The sequence below is a fragment of the Carassius auratus genome, chromosome 31 (genome assembly GCF_003368295.1).
Source record: "Carassius auratus strain Wakin chromosome 31, ASM336829v1, whole genome shotgun sequence".
Classification (NCBI taxonomy): Eukaryota; Metazoa; Chordata; class Actinopteri; order Cypriniformes; family Cyprinidae; genus Carassius; species Carassius auratus.
This window is the reverse complement of record NC_039273.1, coordinates 2,296,442-2,320,056: the sequence shown is the minus strand read 5'-3', so window position 1 is coordinate 2,320,056 and position 23,615 is coordinate 2,296,442. Positions and strand designations below refer to the sequence as shown.

Below are 23,615 nucleotides of genomic sequence, written 5' to 3'. Positions count from 1 at the left end.
TTAAATACTACAATATTGCTAGATTTGTATGTATAATGATAGGATGTGAACATTCATGTTTCACATGACTAATATAGAAATATTTGTGATATTGTCAACAAGTAGAACATTATAAAATATACTAAACATTAGTATTAATCAAATGTATTTATCATGATATTACGTATTAGTATTGTGCTCTCTTCTAACTTGAAGAAGGGGCTATTTTACAGTACTTTCAGTTCGTAATATTTAATGCTATAACATCTACGCACTGCACTATTCCAATTTTGCTTAGCTCAATAAACAAAAGAACATCGTTGTAAAATTACATTTGAGAAAATGTCCGGGTGGCTCGTCTGTAAATGTCTTTTCAAATTGGTGGTGTTCTTGCCACGAATGAGCGCTCCGCGTGCTTTACACTTTTTTTGTGCTTTCGTGCTTGTTTTGTTTTGTTCGTTGTCAAACGTGAAGTGAGCTGTGGACATTTTGTCGCTCTTTTAGACATCACCTCTTCGAATGCCGTCTTCCCGGGAGCTCATTTAAAAACTGAAAACCTTCGCTTCACGTCTCAATAAGTCAGGCTCTGATTGGTTCTCTTCTCTCATGCAGTCTGTTCTGTTTTGCCGGTTCTTTTGCTCATTCCTCGCATCACTCCCGTCTGCTGATTTGATTTTCGTCACAGTCTATTTTCGTCTCGTCCTTTATTCGTTGACGATAATGTCAATCAATTTAGTCATAGTTTTAGTCTCCATCAGTGCCTTCTATTTTAGTTTTCGTTTCGTTTTCGTCCGCAAAAATATATTCGTGACGAAAATAATGACGAAAATATTTAGTCAACGAAATTAACACTGCATCCATCCATCCATCCATCCATCCATCTGTCCATCCATCCATCCATCCATCCATCCATCCATCCGTCCATCCATCCATCTGTCCATCCGTCCATCCATCCTAATCTTAATTCATCTAAATAATGTACAGCAATCTAATCTAATAGTTTTTTTTTTTTTTTTATGCAATCCTGAATTTGAACAAGCCTGCTTAGAAGAACCTTGTATGTCTTTAGACACCATTAGAACTTAAACTGGTTCTCCTGTGGCCTCACGGGAACCCAAAAGTGTTCCTATAGAACCGCAGAGTTCAGGTTCTTCAGAACGAAGAAGGTTCTGTGAACAACAGCTGCTGCTGAGAAGGACTGAAGATCTTTTATTTTCATTAGAGTGCAGTTTCTGCTCGCCGAGGGATGTTCACTTGTCAATGAGAGCGAAGGAAAGAAAAAGAGGGAGAAACAGAAAACAGAGAGCAGCAGAAGTAATGTAATGTGTTCTTCATGATGAAGCACATTTGTCTTGTTTATCTGTAGGGTATTCTCTTCCTCACGAACCAGCTGTCACAGAAACACGCCGGTATTCTCCAAAGAGCTCTTAATGTGACGGAACAACAGGAAAATGTCTGCATTTGTTCTTGTTTGCTACTAATCACTCAATAAGTGAAAGAACATTTCTGCTGTTATTTCTCCCGACTGTAATTCCCATTAGTCAAACAGAAAAGCCCCATTAGGACGATTTCATAACATGACTGCCTGTACAGTTCAGCACGGTACCCATAAACAACAGCGAGAGCTGGGATTATCACAGTCCTGGTGAACATAAGAATCATTTCTTGATGTTGCAGCTTCAGTTTTACAGACTTTTAATAAACATTTGACAGATTTTTATTCTTGTTCTTGCTGAGCTGGATTTCAGATCCTTCTTTCACTTCCTCGTTCACACAGGGCTATAATACCTGGAGAACAAACAAATTAGCATTCATTATGCCATTTTTGGGGTAACTTGTTAATGCTAACTATCCAAACTTAAATAATTTGATAATACTGCATAGAAACAAAAGCAGAGCAGAACAGTTCACAACACACAGTAACTGTTTTGTTCCTGAATGAATCCACGTTTTTGAGTCATTCAACTGAATCATTGATTTAATGACTCACTCATAAAGACACCTGTTTCATTACTGAATGATTCAGTGTTGATTAGTGAATTGTATGAATGAATAATTCACTGACTCACTCTTAAAGCCTCTTATCTCTTTATTGACTAATTCAATGTTGTTGATTGAATCAGTTGAATTAATTAACTCACTCAAAGCACTTGTTTCATTTCTGAACAATTTAGTGTTACTGAAAGAATCAGTTGAATTAATGATTCAGCGACTCATAAAGACATGTGTTTCCTTTCTAAATGATTCAATGTTGTTGAGTGAATCAGTTGAATTAATGACTCAGTGACTCACTCAAAGCACTTGTTTAGTTTCTAATTGATTCATTTTTTTCAAAAGAATCAGTTAACTTAATGATTCAGTGACATGGTTGTTGAGCGAATTGGCTGAATGACTCATTAAGAGACTTTTTTATCCTGAATGATTCACTGTTCAGCGAATCGGTTGAATTAATTATTCAAATTAACACTTGACTCATTAAATGATTCAGTGTTGTTGAGTGAATCAGTCTAAAGAATGATTTAATGCTCACTAATAAAGACACCTATATCTGGCGTCCAGTTTGTTGTATAAAAAGTAAACTACTCCAGATTTACTTAATCTTATTTATTTATTTATCTCTTTATTTGACATGGACATACAATTACATTGGACAAACCATTAGTTTTAGTGTTATAGCATGAATGATAATTTTTAACACCATAATCTTATTAATGACATAATTTTCATTTTTGGGCGAACTAACCCTTTAAGTTAAATCTTGATGGATTGTTAGTACTTTTTCTCAAAGCGTTTTTTATGTAGAAATTAGTTTTGCTGTATTTAAATAATGAGAATAATAAATCATGGACAGTTTTATAATTGTGTTTGGTGCATTGAACATCTCGTTCTGTTCTTGGATACTCAGCTTCTCTCATAAATGTATCAGTGCTGTGTATATCAGGACAAAACTTCTCACAGCTTCAGTTTCAAACTGAAGATCAATATGCAGATGATATCCGCTGAAATGCAGAATTAGCCTTTCCACATGTTCTGAATCTGGTCTGTTACATCAGGAATGTGCGCTGGAAAGGAACATTGATGGAGACTGTGGTGATGATAGTCGCAGATATAGGTCAACAACAGCCTTGAGAGAGAGTTCTGACTCGTGTGTGCCGTCAGCAGGGTTACAGCGTTCACAAGGTTATTTTCATTCAGTGATATTCTCTTGTGCTCATCAGTTCTCGACAGTGAATGTAGAAGTGCAGACGCCGCGTTCTTTCACTGAGCAGCTGCGCTTTGTTAAATCTGCCAGAGGACAGAGGACCGATGCTGTTTTTTCTCTGCAGGGTTGAGGTTAAAGTCCCGGAGCATCTGGTCATACAGAAGAACAACAGAAGATGTGGCCGTCGAGTGCAGAAGAACATGTGTCTGTCCCCGACTGATCCGTACTCGGGCATTCTCACTACTGGTAACACACACACACACACACATACTCACACAAAACACACACACACACACATACTCACAGAAAACACACACACATACTCACATACTCACACACACATGCACACACACACACATACTCACACAAAACACACACACACACACATACACAAATATTCACACAAACACACGGGCACGCACGCACGCACACACACACATACTCACACAAAACACAAACACACACACACACACATACACAAATATTCACACAAACGCACACACTCACACAAAACACAGACACACACACACACACAAAAAAAACACATGCACACACACACACACACACACACACACATACTCCCACAAAACACACAAACACATACACAAATATTCACACAAACACACACACATGCGCACGCACACGCACACACACACACACACTCCCACAAAACACACACATGCGCACGCACACACACACACACACTCACACAAAACACACACAGACACACACACACACACACACACGCACACACACACACACACATACTCACATACTCACACAAAACACACATGCACACACACACACACACACATACTCACACAAAACACACGCACACACACACACACACACATGCAGACACACACACACACACACACACACACACACACACGCTTATTTATTTCCAGTTAATAATTTTTGTGCTTATATATATATATATATATTATTACAGCTTCATTTTAAATACATTTTTTTGTTTTTGTTTGTTTTAGATTTATTTTTAGTATGGTGACCATATTACCAAAAATGTCGGTTTCGGCTTTGTTTTGCTCCCTTCTGTCCTTATACAGTATCTGTACGCATATTTGCATTGCTTTAGTCTGTTTCTGTAGATGTAGATCCGCCCTCTGTCCCACCATGATTGGTTGATTATGTAAAACGGCGGCATGCGATTGGTTAAACTTCTTGTCAGTCAATGCCTTCAACAAGTATGATAACAAAAGTAAAACAAAACAGACATTCTAGGCAATTAAGTCCAAACCCGTCATGTCTGTAAAAAAGAGACGAATACAGTCGTGCTATTTTTAGTTATCAAGAACAACCCTGCTGGTGATGAGTGTGTTTGTGTGCTGAGCGCTGGTGTGTCTCAGGTGTTACAGTGGATACAGATGAACACTGGTGCTCTCAGATCAACAGACTACAGCAGCTCATCGACAAACTGGAGTGTCAGGTGAAGAATACACTGAAACATCCCATCAAACAGAATAAACTTTCTGTTCTGAGCACGCATGTTAAGATTCATTAGAGTTTGCGTTTCTTTTTAAGAGTCCAAAGTTGGAGCCGCTAAAAGAAGATACACTGGCCAGCACATACAAATCAGTGAGTGCTCCGATCCGCACCTTCAGAAGTCCAGTCCGTGTTTTATATCTGTCGAAGCTCCAAGATCCTCCATCACAATGCAGGAATTCACCATGTTAAACTGTGTTAGTAATAGACTATTAGCAGAAATGCTTTTTTATTTTTTATTTTACTACAAATGCAGTGATGCAAAGTTTTTAATAAAACGATTTAAGCCTGAGGTGTATTGATTTCACTTTTGGTGTTAAAAGGCTTTTATATTAGCAAGCCAGAATTAAAAGTTAATGCAAAGCAACGTAACGCATCACTTTCCATAAAAATTAACCAAGTAACGAAAATTTTTTAATTCATTACTTTTACAAGTAACTTTCTTGTAAAAGTAACACTGCTTATTTTTCACAACGGGTCAGCGTCATGCACTTTCATTGCATTTTAAAACCATTACATCACACAGAAGGACATGAGGGTGGCAGATGTTCATCATAAACATTCATAAGTTGATGAGTTGCTCTTCTCGTCTAGAACATTCTTCTGGTGCAGAGACAGATGAGCGTGACGGAGAACGGTCTCGAGGACTTCCAGAAGACTCTGAAGACCTACGCAGACACCACCACCAATCAGAACGACAACCTCCAGTGAGACACACACACACACAAATCACAAATTATTACGTTGAGTTATTATCATGAAGATATAGATCATAATATAATGACTGTGATCCTGAAAGCCTGACATGTAAATTTGAAATGTAACAGTTTACTGAAGACAAAATCAAATTGTTTTTGTTGTTTTTTTATCAATCTTATAGTCTGATATAGTAAAGGAAAAACAGTGCAATTTGGTGAAGGTTCTTATATTTCTGTCATGCTTGTAATATAGCCTACAGTAAATCAGTACAACAGATACTGACATGAAATGATATAAACATCAGTCGTCGTCTCAGTGAGATGAGATGTAAATGATCCGCACATATAACACAGTGACTGAGAGCTGAAGATATAAACTCTCCTCAGAAGATGTGAGATGTTCTGGAGGCTTGTGAAGATCATTCCTCCGCTGAGGAACAGTGAAAGTAAAGCTCCTCAAAAGATCCTGAGGATCAGATGTGAGACTCTAAAACATGATTGATGGAGAATCAAGTAAAGCTGAGCTGCTTCAGTCCAGAAAGAGTTCATCTGGAGATATTACTGACCTTATTCTGACCTTTACTTGATCACAATCAGATAAAGATTTGAGAGCAGAAGCTGGACACTTGTACAATTACACTAAAAGAGCTCTGACTGGATAAAACACTCTAAACTATCAATCAGAAAGCATGGAGGAGCCCAACTGCATCATGTTGATCATTTAGAGACTTAGACATGTGTGTATCAAATATGAGGCTTTATGGAGTATGAAACTCAAAATATAAAGACTAGTTTTAGTAGCAGAACGCTCTCATCAGATGATGTTTGCACTGATTGTGTGTCTGTCTGTTTTTCGTTCAGTGTTTCCATCCAGAAGCTTCCTGAGAAGAGCTGCTACATCATCTATGAGTTCTGGCAGGACCGTATTTCCTGGATGAGGTGTGTGTGTATGTGCATGTGTGCGTGTGTGTGTGTGTGTGTTATTAAATTAATGCTTTTTGTCATCAAGGATGTATTCAACTAATAAAAAAGTGGCAGTAAAGACATTTATAATGCTACTCTCTTGAACTTTCCATTCATTAAAGTATCCTGAAAAATAATAATCATCAAAGCTTTCACAAAATTATTATGGAGCAACATCTCATATTACAATGATTCATTACCATATTAAAAAGATAGTATATTTTAAAGGATTGTGTGACATGAATCAGAGGGATGGATTACATTTTAATATACTGTATATATATTCACTTAGAAAACGCTTATTTTAAATTTGAAGATATTTCAAAATATTTTTTCTGTATTATTGATCAAATAAATGCAGCCTTGGTAAACAAAAGAGACTTCCTTCAAAAACATAAAAATGTTAATTATTCCAAACATTTGAATGATAATGTATCTCTTCATTATGATATTTAGATAAGTGTGTGTGTGTGTGTGTGTGTGCGCGCATGTGTGTGTGTGTGTGTGTGTGTGTGTGTGCGAGAGTTTCAGCCAGAGGTTCTAACGAGACTCATTTCAGATTAGAAGATGGCTCGTCTAATAGCACACATTTCAGGAGCACACACAGCGTGACACACACTCATCCAGAAGAGTTCCACGTGACATCTTGTGTTACTTAATCTCATTTGTGCAGCTTCACCTGACGGTGTTGTGAAGTACATGTGTGTGAATCTCATCTGCTCATAGATTTCAAAGACAGAGTCATCTAATTTAAGAAATACATCATTTCAGAAATAAAAATGTAAATTATAACTGGCAGGGAATAATACCGAGGTGTAATTATCTCCTGTGGAGGGAGTGTGTGCACGCGCATGCTTTAATAGATGCTGTGTTTCCTATATATGAAGAAGAAGAAAAAAGATCTTTAAATGTTTGAGATCTGTAAGATTTTTTTAAATGTTGTTGAAGTCTCTGCTGCTCACCAAGACTACATTTATTATTACTGAACAAAAATACAGCGAGAACAGTAATATTGTGAAATTTTATTCATATTTAAAATAAGTTTTCTGTTAATATATTGTAAAATGTAATTTATTTCCATGATCAAAGCTGAATTTTTAGCATCATTGCTCCGGTCCTCAGTGTCACATGATGATTTGTTTCAGTGCACCTGATTTTAATGCATTAAAAAAAAATCCTTAAAGAGATTAACTCACATTTCATACACAAGGGAAATTAATTTGCTTATTTAAAGCTGTTTTTTTTTCACCGCTTCTGGCTCCAAACATTCCACACATTTTCTTTTTTTTTCATTTCTGAGACTTAAAGAAATTGTTTACCTATAAATGAAAGTTTGCTTCTATTTTCATCTGGAGGACGCTGATGATTATAACATCTCATAATGTGAGCTGGATTGTTTCTCCTGACGTCTGTCGTCTCTCTCTGCAGTTATTTGCAGTCTGACGCAAGTAAGATGTTCCAGCGCTGCATCATAGACATGCTGGAGGATCCAGAGATCGTCTCCACGATGCTCATGCCAGGTAAGAGCGTGTGGGCGACATCATTCATTAGTTTGCATGTTTAACGCTGAATGCATCTGTCTCAGCCTGTAGGCAAAAGGAATGAAACACGAACCCCAGAGCCGAAAGTGCTGGCTGTTGATCTTTAATGAGAAGTTATGACTAATATGTACCTATTTGTTTCTCATAGCGTCCTGGTGGATCATGACAAACAACTAACAGCAGCAAGAGAATACACTGCTGAAAAATGACTCTGTTGTGTCTCTGAATTAATAACAGACCTTTAAAATTGGATGAATCATCTTTTTTTGTGTTGCATTTTATTGATAACGTCTGTCTGATAGTTCACTGAAAACAAAACATGTTACACGGGGTTGTGCATCATTCAGAACTGAATTCAGAATTTATCCAAATTTGCAAAGAGGAAGCAAAAATGTTTGAATTCAGAGAAAATGTAAAGAAATTGATATGAATTCTGTAAAAGTATTTAAAATTGTATTATGTTTAATTATTGAGCTATTTAAATTTAGAGAAAATTCCAATACATTTAATTTAAATGCTTTAAAAGTGTTTTATTTCTATATTCTATTATGTTTAAATATTTAGTTAATACAATTTTGAATTCAGAGAAAATAGAAAGAAATTCAAATAAGTTCTGTAAAATGATTTTACTTTAATTATTTCTTATTTTCTTATATTTAATTAAATTATCTACATTTTGAATTCAGATACAATTCTAATAAATTAATATAAATGCAAAATTATTATTTTAAATAATGTTTTTCATTATATTTAATTATTGAGTTATTTAATTGTATTAAAATAAAATAGATTTTATTAAAATGAAATTAATTTAATTGCATTTAAATTTTGATTTAATAAGCTGCTTTTCCTTTTATGGACTATAGTGAATGAACACTTAATTTCACAGATTTACGATATATCAATAGATTCATATTTTGATGGTAATATTTATTTTGCATTATTATTTGTTTTTATATCTAATCATTATTTTTAAGTTGTCTGGTGTACAGTTTTGTGGTAATTATTTTAATTGGTTTGATAAAAGTTATCTTATCTACATGTCACGGAATAAATAATGCTGTAAATATGAATGTTTTATAGCTTATATTGAAGAAATTAATTTCCCTATATCTGTATTGAATTTTGAATTTCTTTGGTATTGCATTTGAGTAGATTCTCAATTCAGCATCCAATTCAGATTCACACTTATGAATGGAACGGATCTGAATCATCAGCTCTAAATCGTGCTCAACTCGACACTAACAGGCATGGGTGTAATATTCCTCGCATGTATAGAAAATCAAAGCGTATTTTGCTCCGTTATGTGACAAAGCTGCAGATACAGCGAATCTGAGAGCAGAACAACACAAAGAAAAACAAGAATTCATGTGTTCTTGTAAATAATTAAGGTAACACTAGCAAAATGATCTGCTAATGATGATTTTCAGGTGATCTACTCCTTTACTTTGTTACATAGACACTCAAAGATCCTGGTTTGACTGATTTATTGAACATGGAAACCTGCTCGTTGTTGTACTATTTATGCATCTTAACTGAAAAACTGAAACTTGACCTTTTTGTTTTAGTTTGTTTAACCTTATGTGGTTTAGTGCATTGAATGAAAATAAAAGTCGAACAAGTATTTTGTGTGTAGTTTTGTTCTTCTCCCATTTTAAACTTACTAATATTCTTAGGATCACTGTGTTTGTGTATTTATGAATATAAAGCGGCATGCTAGAAATATCAGAATACAGAAATATTATAGTGACATCTTTTCAAGTAATTAGTTAAGATCCTTTCGCTCTCTCATAAACACACGGTTCAGCGTTCAGGCAGTAATTGGGACTTTTAAGTTCTCGTAAGTAAGAGTAATTGGACAGTGATTAAAAAAATTTGCAAAAAGCTCGCAAACAAACATGCACTTGAATAAATACTAATATCTGCTTCCTTATTTATGACAGGAATATGTTAGTAACACCAGAAGAATTTAATGGCATTAATTGCATCACATTAGATGATGCTTAACAGATCAGTAGTTAAAGGAATAGTTCACCCAAAAATGAACATTTGGAGCAAACTTCCATAATACTTTTAATTCTTAAGAAGTATGCACACTGCATAATATGCAAAAAATGGTATATGCAAAAATAAATACATACAGTGCAGTACTTAAATAAGCATGATGCTAGTATTGATGTTTTTCTCTCTGTCTCCCTCTTCTGGTGGTTTTTAGAAGTTGTTATCGTTAACTAAAACTAAAACAAAGACTAAATTGTGAGCGTTCGAAGAAAGGAAGTGTGTGATTATTGAGAAAACTATTTATTTACATCAGTCAACAGAAATATTTTTGCAGGTTTTAATAAAATATAAATTAATAACAAAAGTCATAACCATATTTAACACCGAGCCGAGTCAGATAACGAATTAACTATTGAGTCGTTCTCGAGTCAAGATCCGGTTGCATCTGTTTTCGGATCACCAGTAGTGATGGGAAGTTCGGTTCTTTTCCACGAACCGGTTCTTTCGGACAGTTCGATTCAATAAACCGGTTGAAGAAAACGGTTCACCGGTTCTTTTGTGTAATGGCGTCATTGGCGATGATTGCCCTTGATTCAAGCGCTCATAACACTAGCACAGAATCAGTTCAGAATCAATCACCAAAAGAATCAGTTCAGTACAGACGCTCTGTGTGTCGGTCTGCTTCACGCTCAATCACACATGCGCAGTATCATCACCTCCTCGGTTCACGAATCGGACGCGTCTGACAGAAACGGTTCTTCACTAGTGAACGAGTCAATCGTTCGTTCGTTATCTGACTCGGCTCGGTGTTCATCTTCAGTTCTCTCTTCACAGCAGTTCAGTCAGTGTACTGTTTGAGTCAATGAATTACTCCGGGATATTGGTTTGTTTGAACTCAGAGGGAGTGTCAGCCACATTAAATAAGTTAACAGCTTAAGTCATTTGTGGATTAATGCGTATTAGAGATGCGAACAGTTTAAAACGATTCAGTTCGATTTGGTGAACTGGTTCAAAAAGATCCGGTTACATCGAATGAATCGTTCGCAAACTGGAGATCACAAACTGCTTTGTTTTGAACTCTCTCTCACGATAGACACGGAAGAGAAGACAATGCTGAATAAAGTCGTCGTTTTTGCTATCTTTGGAACAAAATGTATTTTTGATGCTTCAAAATATTCTAAATGACCCTCTGATGTCACATGGACTACTTTGATGATGTTTTTCTTACCTTTCTGGACATGGACAGTAGACCGTACACACAGCTTCAATGGAGGGACTGAGAGCTCTCGGACTAAATCTAAAATATCTTAAACTGTGTTCAGAAGATAAACGGAGGGTGAACTAACCCTTTAATGTGACTTTTTTCAACCCGCAGTCTGTGTGCGATCAGATTTTTGCTTTGTGTTTGATTAAGAACTGAACAGGGTTTTCTGTCGTGCCAATTCGCTGAGAAGGACAAATAAATCCAAGGCAGAAGTGCGTGCTGAAGCGATAACATTATGATTTCAATTCAGATGTTATTTCTGGCTGGTTTTTGTGCTCGTTACCGTCATCGATGTGTTTAATCATGTCGTGTTGTTCCGAAACACTGTTAAATGTCAAGCAGCTTTATTACATGGTAGTGATGACAGAGGAGATGTTGAAGATGGAACACACACACACACACACACACACACATCTGCATGTGATGAATGTCTAACCCACGCTGTCTGTCTTCATTAACGTTCATGTTTAAACCTCCAAAGCATCAAAGCATAAGGGAATCTGCTCATCAGTTCTCTCAGAAATCATTATGTTCAAACTACAAAACAAAAGCTCAACGTGGGTTGCATTTCAAGAACTAAAAATGCAAAGTGATGGTAAAACCAAGCTTTATGATTCAAAAGTCAAATCTAGGATTTGTTTTGCTTTTCCCAACAAACAAAAAAAAAAAAAAAAAAAAAAAAAGAATGAAATTTGAAGATTGAAGACCAGCTGTGATCAAAACTACTTGATGGTGCATAAAAAAAGAGTTGTGAATATGAAAAGTGATGCATGCTCCAACAAAAATGTAGATAAATGTGTGAAATATCACTATCATTTATTGGTTCTTTATCTGCATTATAAAACCTTTAGGGGTCTTTTGCTCCAAGCACATCCTTTTATATTCAGTCTATGGTTTTTAATCCATATATCCAGCTACAGTTGGCCACAAATCTGCAGTGGGTTCCTTGTGTAGGGTGACTGAAGCTGATCAAATCAGTGTGTTTCTGCCATCTAGTGGTGAAAGGTGGAAAAGCGCTTGTCATCTTCCATAAAAACTCACTTTTACGAAGAGATTTCATTTTCATCTCGACCACAGAGGTCAACCTTTGAATTGCTCTTAATAATAGTCTTCTCATCTGAAAATTAACATTTGTGATTTATTCCCCTCAGTTTTGATGTTTAATGCTGAAAATGTGTTTTATGTTGGATGTCACACTGTATATTTGTTAATTTTTTTTTATTTGTGGACATAGTGATTAATTTATGTAGTAATAAATTATTTAAATAATGATAATAATACATGTGTATAATTTATATATCATATATAATTTGTAAAATATTTTAAACAATTAAATAAAAAATAAAAAATGTTTTTTTTTTAAATGTTCTCAAACCTTTTTAATCTATAACAATATACATAGAGTCGGTGCAATAACTATGCACCTTATAATTATAATTAAAAAGATGGATTATCAAATTAATTATAAAGTAAACTTGTGATAATGCATTTCTTCTTTTTTCCCAACTTTAACTTTTTAAAATCTTATTATTCTACAAAATAGAGTAAAACCTCCATGACTTGATTGAATCCAAAAACAATCGTCGAAGCCTGAGCTCACGTTAATGTCTTTATTTTTTAATATCTACTTCATAACAACATTTAAGAATCCTTGAAGAAAAGAAAAGAATAGCTCACAAAATAAACATTCTCTTGCACCGTTATATTTTAACACATTCTTATAATAAAAAAAATAAATCGACATGTGGTGTACCGTACGAAACGAAGGCGGCTGAAGACGCCGACGAGGAAATCAAAGAAAAGAAACACCTCGACTCGACAAAATAAAATTCTTTACATAGAACATCCTCCTGAGATGGCAGAGCTTTGCATGTGGATACGAACAGAGCAGGTTTGGTTGCATTCATCTGTTGATTGTATGTGATCAGTGTTTAACACACACTCATTCTCTGTGGCAACTCTGAGAACACCGTCCGATAATAATGATAGACATCAACAGGTCACAGCATTGGTCAATCCATCACGTTTATATTGCTCTGATATTGTATTTACAGACACATGCTCACGAATCACTGACAACAGTTTGTGCGGGTAAAACAGATCAGGTTTGCATCAAATAAGCAAGCTGAGTCACGCAGAGCAGTGCTAAAAACACGTCCCTCTGTCCATAAGTGTGTCTGAACGTCCGGCGGTCAAAACCCTCTCAGTGTCCGCCGGTGTCCGGTGTGGAGGAGGACACTGGGGTGGCTGGGGTGGACGCTCTGGAGGTTTTCTCCAGGCTGGGACTCGGGATGGCTTTGGCCAGGACGCGTGAGATGGATTTGGGCTGCGCCTGGAGCCCCGGGCTGCAGATGAGATGGTGTCGCTCCCAGTCCTTGTGTTGACAGAAGGAGCCGCAGTATCTCGCCGCATTACAGCCGCTGCACGTCTCGCTCGCTTTCCGACCGCAGTTCCAGCAGCACTGAGGACCAGAGACAGCTTTAGACACAGAAACATTACACTGACACTTCCAGAAGGATGTTTCATCAGCAAAGGATGCATTGAAGCAAACATGCATTAAAGTCACAGGGGTCAATTTTTGCATCGTATGCAAGCTGAATAAATTTGATTTCAATTGATGTGTGGTTTGTTAGGATCGGAAAATATTTGTCTGAGATACAACTATTGGAAATCCGGAATCTGAGGGTGCGAAAAAATCTAAATATTGAGAAAATCAAGTTTAATGTTGCTCGAATTAAGTTCTTAGCAGTGCATAGTAATACTAAGTTTTGATATATTTACGGAAGGAAATTTACAAAATATCTTCACGGAACATGATCTTTACGTAATATCCTAATGATTTTTGGCATAAGATAAAAATCAGTAATTTTTACACTTATAATGTATTTTTGGCTATTGTTACAAATATACCCCAGCGACTCAAGACTGCTTTTGTGCTCCAGGGACACATTTAATGTGACTGACCTTAATAGTAAAAATTACATACATATGTTTAGTAGTAGCATGGTACTCGTAGGTAAATCAGTTAATACCATGGTATGCATGCTACTGTTGAAAAAATTAATACTTTTAGATGCACTAAATTGATCAAAATGGAAACTTTTAATAAACTCACAGGCGATAACACACCTGCATAAACCAGAGATGAAAACGATTTCTCAAATGAATTCTCAAATCTAAAATAAATGCTGTTCTTTCTAAAGTTTCTAAAGATCAAATGCTTCACAATTTCCACACAAATATTGTGCAGCACAACATTTACAACATTGATAATTAATGTGCTTTCAGCAGCAAATCAGCATGTTTTCATGATTTCTGAAGATCATGTGACTCTGAAGGCTTGAGGAATGATGCTGAAAATACAGCTGTGCATCACAGAAATAAATTACACTTTAACACACATTCACATAGAAAACAGCTGTTTGAAATTATAATAATATTTCACATTTTTAAAAGTTATTATTGTAACTTTGATCAAATAATTGGAGCTTTGGTGAACAAAAAAGTCTTAACTTAAAAACCCCAAATTTGGTTATTTTATTGTTTGTATATACATTTTTTTATTGTGTGTCTTCTAATAGTGCTATTTGTTATTTGCATACACTTTCTGTGATGTTCAAGCACACAGTTTAGATTTAAAAAGAACCGAATCTTGATTCAGTCAGGTGAATGTTTGCATTATAATGAGCCTCATTTGCATAAAAGCGAAGGCAGAAAAGATGACCCGATTTAAATATTCATGATGCATTGGTATATCAGTGCATGCAGCATCAGGCTCACCTCGCTGGAGTCCTCCTGCTCGTTGATGACCTGTATGGCGTCTTCGGTGGCCTTCCTCTTGGCCTCGGCGAGGGTTTTCTCCATCTTGGCTCTCTCGGCGGTGATCATCTCAAAGGCTTTCTGCTCGGCCTCGGCGACGGCCTTCTGCACCTCGTCCATCGCCTGACGCTTGACCTCGTTCACCGCTTCCTCTGCACAATCAAACCACACATGCATCAACGTTCTGTTTCGTGCACGCTATTTCCTTGCAATAAAACATCCAGCAAAGAGCTTTGAGTCTGAAAGTGTGATTAATGAGAAACTAGCGTGATGAACAGGTGGTAGGGGAGAAAACAGGTTTCCCAGGGTGCATCTGGGTCGCTGCTCTTACCGGCTTTCCTCCATATCTCATCAGGCACATATCCAGAGCCGGAGCGCAGGGGAAGATCCCTCTGAGAGTCTGCGGGACACAAAAACAAATATATTAGGAGTGAATTAGCACTGAAACACTTTGCAGGAGGGACGGATATAGAGGCACGCGAGCTGCTTGGAGAGTTTTGGGCAGCGTTTGGTCACAGATGGTTGTGAGGAACACGGCCAGACCTCGGCGCTTGAGACGATATTCTCTCAGCCTGGACCCAAATACACAACACCTGCTCCATCAGCAGGCTCTCTCTCTCTCTCTCTCACACACTCACACACACACACACACACACACACACTCACACACACACACACACACACACACACAAGACTTCGTCTGTTAGTTGTATCTAAAACACACTTAAAGGGACGGTACCACACACAAAAATTTAAATTCTGTCATTAATTACTCTCATACTGTTCTAAACCTGTACGAGTTTATTTTCAAAGAATGCTCGTGGCAATAGATTTTTATTTTTATTTTCAGTGAATTTAATGTAATTTATTTTTTGTTCGATAATATTTTAGCTTTTGTATTTTGAGAGATTCCATGGTAATATTTAATATTTATGCAATGATTATGATAAATTTTTCCAATTGAAAATAATACATAAAAATTTATTCTAATATTTTTCTGTTATATTTTCTGAGTCAATGCCTTTAAATCAAATTTTTTAATTCTGTTCTGTTTTGCACTCTTAAATTAGTAATTACTCTTATTTGTGTCACCCCTTTATTGCTGTGCACTTTTTTCCTACATTGTGAATGATTTGTATATTGCAAGCAAATTTTTTTTTTTGTATTTTCATATTTTTACACATTTCCCATTCATTTCATAACCACGAACAACACAAGTGTGACTCTTTTTATTTAAAACAATTTAGCTTTTACAAATCAATTCCAAATTTTCTTTTTCTTTTGTGGTCATATAGTGACTGCCATAAAAGTCAGAATTTGATTAAGTAGCGATGTTTACAATTTCTAAACTTTTTTTTTTTCCCGGTCTAAAACGCTGAAAAATTAACTCAAAGTCTACGAAAATAAAAATGTCTGCAGCAAGAAAGGTGAAAGTTAGATCATGATTCTGAGCTCCTGACCTGCGCTGACTCCCTCGGCTGAACGAGGGCTGTGTGTCTTGCTGAACGGTACGTTCCCTGCGGCCGATCCGTTCTTGCGTCCCTCGTCGTTTGAGTTAGATCGTCGTCTCCAGTAATTGAGCTCGTCTCGATCGGACTCCTGACAGCGCCGCAGAACGCTCACCGAACGCCGCGTCTTCTCCACCATGTCCACAATACAGTTCAGCACCTACGACCAGAGACACCGTAGAAACACTCAGAGCACAAATTCACAATAGACAAAAAAATTATAATAACTTAAACACACATTACACACTTCTATAAAACAATTAGTTCCGGTCCTTGATTCTGATTGGCTGAGCCACTTTCGAAGCTGTTCTAATTCACTCTATTAACATACACCTTTGTTTACGTCTGTTGTTGCTCGGCAACCACTTTGTAGCAACCACAACTGTTTCTGAGGAGCTACATTGTTACGTTTGACGGAATCTTTTTATTCTTATCATTACACTTTATTTGCTCTGTTTTATTTTGTGAAGCCTTAGCACGTATATGGAATAACCGTTTTATAAAAGCAATAATCCCCGTGAAGCTGTGGTTTACAGTGACTTTGAAACAGCTAAGGGTTTATTTTAAACAATGCCCTATAACTGTTATAAATTCACTGTAAACCACGGCTTCTTGGGGCTTATTGCTTTAATTTAGCTACTATAATATTAAAAATAATGTTATGTGTGAATTAAAAAATATAAGATCTTTCATTTGAAAAATTTAAATTAATTAAACAGATTTGACTAAAAAGTCATGTATTATCTGTTGTTGTTGATATATATATGTATATATGTATATATATATATATATATATATATATATATATATATATATATATATATATATATATATATATATATATATATATAATTTTTTTTTTTTTTTTTTTTTTTTTTTTATAAACCATAACCAAAATATAAAAATAAAACCTAAACATAATAACATAAAAATATCATAATAGTATATTTTTATTATTATTATTCATGATTTTCTGGTGATATACAAGCCAGGTTTTGCAGTCTTACATGATCCAGATGCCTCCATTCTTCAGCCCACTCTCTGTCTGTCAGTCTGTGGTCTACAGGTTCCTCACGATAGCCTCCGTTACTGCCTAAAAACATCCACGAAACACGTCAGATCTTCCGCACTTCAGAAACAGTCGAGTCTTTCTGCTCATATTGTGTGTGTTACCTGTCAGCCGCGGTCGCTCCTTCAGCTCCAGGATCCGCTGTGGCTCTCTGTACAGGTGAGGTGTGCTGATGTCATCCAGCGCGTAGTGCTGCAGAGGGGGCGGAGTCGGGTGGATGTGGGCGGGGAGCTGTAGCGGGTGGGCGGGGCTGTGTCGGGGGGCGGGGCTAATGGTGCAGATCCTCTTGGCAGGAGGCTCTAGGGATGCGGGAGGACGCTCGTGGAAACCATTCTCTTTACTTCTGCAGTAAATCATAAAAAATAAATAAGAAACAATTCCTAATAACACTGTTGGACATGTACAATGACAATAACAGGGTTTATTTGAAACAACTTACAATAAATACCAAGGTATATAAAAATGGTAACCATTTAGTGCCATGTTATATATATCAAAGTATGTTATAATTTTTTTTTTATATATAATTTTTTTTTTTTTCAGTTTTAGTTCATGATTTATTCGTTTCCTGTTATTAATTTTAGTTCAGTTAGTTGCAAAAACAAACTTTTTTACTTTTCATCTAGTTCAAGTATTCCATCTAATATGTATATTTTATTTTATTACAGCTTAAATTAACTAAATTTGTAATCGTTTTAACAATAATGTTTACTGTAATTTACAACTGTAATGTATTTCTGTCTTAATTTTTTTACAATTAGGGTTAGGGTTAGGGCTAACCCTACAATGCCAAAAATCATTAGGATATTAAGTAAAGATCCTGTTCCATGAAGATATTTTGTACATTTCCTACTCTAAATATATCAAAACGTAATTTTTGATTAGTAGTATGCATTGCTAAGAACAACTTTAAAGGTGATTTTCTCAATATTTAGTTTTTTTTTAGCACCCTCAATTCTAGTTTTTCATATAGTTGAATCTCAGCCAAATATTGTCCGATCCTAACAAACCATGCATCAATAGAACGACATTCATTCAGCTTTGACATGATCCATACATCTCAGTTTCCCAAAACTGATCCTTGCTCCAGGGTCACATCTGTCGTGCTCGTACCTGTTAGGACTGTGGTGTTTGCTGCTCTCGCTGGGCTCCAGCAGGAGTTCGGTGGAGTCTGCTGGCGACGGGACGCTGGTGCTGAGCAGGAGGTGTTCGTGTTGGGACAGATACTGCGCTGGAGTCTGTTTGGCGGCTCGAGCGCAGTGCAGAAGCTCCCTCTGCAGCAAGGGCAGGTTCGCCTGAAGAAGAAACACTGCGATGAACAAACATCAGCTGAACGCCACACTGCCAGCGATCACACACACTTTGCAGGGGTTCTCTTAAAGTCTGTCCAGCACATTTTTGTCATTCTTCCCGATAAGAGCGGAGATAAAAGTCATTCCCGGACAGACTCGGAGGAGCCGTGGCGAGCGTGCAAACTCAAAGCAGATCTCTCCCGAGACGTCTGTTCAGCATCACTGCACGTTCTGCTCGCCTTTACAGCGGTTTACACCGACATCTCATCAAAATAGTCAATAAATCTCTCATATGAAAACACTTCAGCCTCGGGAGGATGGAAACAACCCAGATGAGCATGTGAGTCTGATTCCTAATGTGAAGAATATCAGACACAAGGGGAAAATACTTGCTCAGTAAAACATGCTCATCTTATTTTTGCTCAGTTGAATCAGTTTTTTAAAATGATGATTTAGTGATTTGTTAAAGCTGTCACTCAAAAATGATTAAACATTGCTAAATTTTATGCATTTCCAGTCAATAAAAAGGGACAAATGCCCCTCATATCACTGCGCTTTGAATTAAATCATATCATATGTAATAAATGGGTTTTATTTGACTGATTATGATGTTTTCATTGTAAATGAGCCTCTTTAAATGTTATTTTAGTATTATTTATATAATTAATTTGCCTATATTTAAAATTAGCTTGGTTTGTATTTTATTTTAAAGTTTAGCAAGTTTGATATGTTCCTTTTTCTTCTTCATTATTATTATTATTATTATTATTATTATTAAATATGGCTTTTTAGTTTCATTTTATTTTTTATAAAATGTTTAGTTTCATTCAAAGTTTTAATTGTATTTATATCAAGCTGCTTTAATGCTTTTGTTTTATATTTTCAATCTTATTAGAATTTATTTAATATTACTATTTAAATTTTATTAAAGTTTTAGTCAAAGTTATTTTAGCACTTCATCTTAAATTTATTTCAGTTCTTTTTCAAATAAATTTCTCTATTTTTTTTACGTTTTCAATCTTATATTTATAGTTTTTATTTTAGTTTTAAAATCAATTTTAGTTGCAGTTAACACTAATAACCCTATATTTCTCCACATAGATTTAGCAAGAGCTCCAAAAAATGTGTTGCATTTATGCTTTGAATATTTCAATCCACAGTTTTCTTACAGTCAAGTGATTCATAAATTGGTTTGACTGAATCGTTGAAAAGAACCACATCGAAAGAATGATTCGTTTGTGAATCAAACAACATTAGTGGGGTTAATCAAAACAATTCAGATGTCACAGAATATATTAAACACGACACCTGAAGAAAGTGGCCTGGAAGACATTATCTAAACCAGGAGAAGATTCTCGTTAGCTTTTATTACCAGTGTGACAAACACTTCTGTGCATGATTAACTCAGTCCTCCTCTCACACATGCCGTCTGTCATTCACGATCTCATATTTTGCGCAGGCAGTTTTTCGTCTCGACTGTGTTAACCGCTGCTGAGCTCCATATGCAGCGCAGCCCTGTAAAAACCTGCAACGGTTTATAGTCCTGTTTCACACTTCCGACCAACTGGGATTCTGGGAAGTCTCAGTCTGCTCTATAAATCACCAAAGAGAACACAAGACAGCTCACCTTCCTCCTGTCATTGAGTTTAATCAGCTTCGCATCCGTTTCAGGGATTGACTAATATCACCAAATCAACATAATGTCAGTATATATTTTAAGATTTAAATATTACTATTTAGGCTCCATTTTTTTTTAAAACTTCAGTTCTAGCTTTTATTCATTTCCAGTTAGTAATTTAATGCAACTAGTTGTTTTTCAATAATATTTTAGCTTTATTCAGGTTTATTTCAATTCAACGAAAATGTGTTAGTAGTTTAAGTAAAAATCATCTAATTCGAGCAGCTTTTCATCCTGAATCAACATATTTCTGCATGTTTTTCATTTTTATAAATATTTTCAATAGTTATACAATTATTATTTTTAAAAAATGTAAAAAAATATTTTAATATATTTTTTTCTTTTTATGTTAAATTCATGTTAAGTTTAGTTCTACCTTTTTTATTTGAATTGTTTTATATATATTTTAATCTCGAATATTAACTTTTTCGCCTATTTACTATTTTATGCAAATTTTCTATTATTATTATTTATTTTTATTTTTTGCATTTTATTTCATTTGTTTCAATTCAACAAAAATGTGTTAATATTTTAAGTTAAAATCATCTAATTCAAGCAGATTTACATCAGTTTCATCCTAAATATATTTTCAGGTATTCACTAAAATCCCCAAATCAACATTTTTGTTTTTCATTTTTATAAATATTTTCAATAGTTATGTTTTTTTTTATTCATTTATATATTTACAATATTTTTTTCTTTTTATGTTCAATTCATGTTAAGTTCAGTTCTAGCTTTTTTTATTTACATTTTTTAATTTTGAATATTTCCCTCTTTTCCCCAATTTACTATTTTAACCCAATTTCCTATATGTTTTTTTTAATTAGCATTTTATTTTAGTTTGTTTCAATACTGTGTTAATAGTTTTAGTTTTTATTAACCATAATAACCCTGGCAGTTTTTTAGCTCCACCATTGTGTTATTGGCCGTTTACCTTCAGGAAGGGAATGACGAAGGGCCTCAAGGGGAAGTTTGTAGCTTCTTGCAGTCTGGAGTGAAACTCTTCGATGGTGACGGTGGAGTTCTGTGGGAGAAACACATGGCTAGTTATCTCTGCTTCACATTTGAGCGATCGGTGCTCGTGGAAGGCGAGTGTGTGAGAGAGAGAGACGCACCACCAGCGCCAGCACCAGGTTTCGGACGCTCTCTCCGATCTCGGGCGAGATGTCGTTGCCGAACTGCTGCAGGGTTGTGAGGAAGCGCTTGAGTTTGCTCAGCTGTCGCGCGCCGCAGGTGGCTGGAAGCTGCTGATTGGCCAGAGAAGAGGAAGATGATGATGAAGGGCCGTTGCTGTAGCGCTGAGGCGGCGAGGGAATGGCGTTGAGCATCGGCGGAGAATGATTGATCCCATTAGTCACTGCAGAAACAGAGAATGTGGTAAGCGATGATCTGCAAATATGTTTCAATAGTTGATGTTAATACCTCTGTTTTCAACCACATACAGTGTCCTGAAGTCTTGCGTTTATGGCTATAATAATATATGAAGACTAAATAACGACTCTCTGTTTTAGCAAAAACAATCTTTTCACTTTAAACTTTTGTTCTGGTTTTCCTTTGTACTTTGTCGCTGCGCTTCATTGCACCTGAAGGGTTAATGCCTTTTTTTCTTCAAAGTAAGTTGTTTTGCATGCAAATGCATGCTTAATAATGAAATGTAAATGCACTAGGCTACTATGCATTTAAAGCACTGTGTGTACTTTGCTGGTGAAAGAGTCTTTGCTAATATTAAGACATCTGTGTTTGTTTTCAATTGCATTTTTGACAAATAGATCATTTTGGTGGTCAGTGCACAGAGAATACATGTTTGTGTATGCATTAACTAAATTGCATCTTTTTTTACAGTAAAAAGTAAAAACTCACCATTAGGATTTTAAACAACTGATTACTTTTCAGTATAAACAACTAGTGCTACAATGGTGTCACATGACTGCATTAAATCCATCTGTAATCACTTTTGATTTATCAGTCACACTGGTGATGGAAGGTCAATTCAAGTACACTGCATACTGCAAATGCTGACAAATGCAATGGCTAACTCAGGTATTCCATGCATATAATCCTGTGCATAGTATGCATACTGCAGAAATGGTAGTTTGTCATCCTATGGGACACAATGCAGTGCCGATGTCACATGCATGTTTGAATGCAGTGTTGTGTGCGGGTCTCACATGCTGTGGTGGAGAAGGCTGCTGGTCGAGGTCCGCTGGGGTTGATGGAGGGTAGAGGAGGCATGATGGAGACGGTTGGTCTGGAATGAGTCTTTCCATCCACTGGGGAACCGGGCATGGCAGGAACGTTCTTCTCTGCACTGTCTGAAAACCAGACAGATTGAGTTTGAGATTGACAGTGATCCTAATCACGAACGTTGCAAAGATTTCCATTAAAACCCAATAAAGAGCTGCAGATTAGAGGCAGCAGAACATCTCATGATTGCACCATGCAATCATTTCTTAACCGCATTCATCTTGCATTTGCATCCAAAGCATTCCCAGAAGCACCAGTGCAAACGATGCAAACACAAATGTCGTCATTGTGTCTCATGCATTGATGTGCAATTGATATGCACGTTTCATCCAATTCCAGAGGCCAAACCTCTTAAAGCAGCATGCATTTCCAAGCCCTTGCATCCTAACTAAACCCATCATCCTTTCTGCTGCACACCAGATGTTTCTGCCCCTGTTTAATAACCGTGGCGTCCCGACGGGCTGAAGTGCAAATGAACCAGGTTTTGTCCTCGGCAGAAAGAAAGGGTGATCATTGCTCTCGCTTAAGAAAGGAGAATCGGGCATTTCACGCTCGCTAAGGGCTAAACGCATACTTTCTGCCTTTGAATAGAGCACCAGGCCCAAAAGTCGTAGATCAGAGGCGCTATTGTTCTACAAGAGCCGTGAGAGAAGCCATCGGCCTCATTTGGAGTCTATCAGACCGCTGGAAATGCTTTTACAAAGACGGCTAATAGACCCACACAGATCGAGTTGTCAAAGGTCATGAAACGCTTCTCACCAGACGACTCTTCACAGACGGACAGCGCTTCTCCGGGTGAAAAGCCTGTTTTGTGTAATGTTTATTCATGGGAAACTAATGCAGTGAATGCG

At 36.3% G+C, this 23,615-nt stretch overlaps 2 protein-coding genes across 4 annotated transcripts in view; one reads left to right on the top strand and one right to left on the bottom strand.

The window, feature by feature from the left end:
• Positions 1-8,077, top strand: part of LOC113050200 (N-terminal EF-hand calcium-binding protein 1) — a 32,709-nt gene extending 24,632 nt beyond the window's left edge. Inside the window, exons 7-13 of the mRNA XM_026212961.1 lie at positions 3,306-3,427; positions 4,552-4,631; positions 4,727-4,780; positions 5,282-5,394; positions 6,247-6,324; positions 7,777-7,868; positions 8,038-8,077. Coding sequence (XP_026068746.1) covers positions 3,306-3,427; positions 4,552-4,631; positions 4,727-4,780; positions 5,282-5,394; positions 6,247-6,324; positions 7,777-7,868; positions 8,038-8,066 — 568 coding nt within the window. The 3' untranslated portion in view covers positions 8,067-8,077. The remainder of the gene's footprint in view (positions 1-3,305; positions 3,428-4,551; positions 4,632-4,726; positions 4,781-5,281; positions 5,395-6,246; positions 6,325-7,776; positions 7,869-8,037) is intronic.
• A 4,673-nt stretch (positions 8,078-12,750) lies between these two features.
• Positions 12,751-23,615, bottom strand: part of LOC113050198 (protein CBFA2T2-like) — a 30,407-nt gene continuing 19,542 nt past the window's right edge. For 2 of the 3 annotated variants that reach the window (XM_026212958.1, XM_026212960.1), the window contains exons 2-11: positions 22,689-22,832; positions 21,636-21,877; positions 21,455-21,544; positions 18,664-18,845; positions 17,655-17,893; positions 17,489-17,574; positions 16,434-16,641; positions 15,305-15,373; positions 14,935-15,125; positions 12,751-13,615 (exon numbers count right to left, since the gene is read on the bottom strand). In XM_026212958.1, the coding sequence (XP_026068743.1) occupies positions 13,358-13,615; positions 14,935-15,125; positions 15,305-15,373; positions 16,434-16,641; positions 17,489-17,574; positions 17,655-17,893; positions 18,664-18,845; positions 21,455-21,544; positions 21,636-21,877; positions 22,689-22,832 (1,709 nt within the window). In that variant the 3' untranslated portion in view covers positions 12,751-13,357. The remainder of the gene's footprint in view (positions 13,616-14,934; positions 15,126-15,304; positions 15,374-16,433; positions 16,642-17,488; positions 17,575-17,654; positions 17,894-18,663; positions 18,846-21,454; positions 21,545-21,635; positions 21,878-22,688; positions 22,833-23,615) is intronic. The other variant, XM_026212959.1, reaches the window with a different exon arrangement.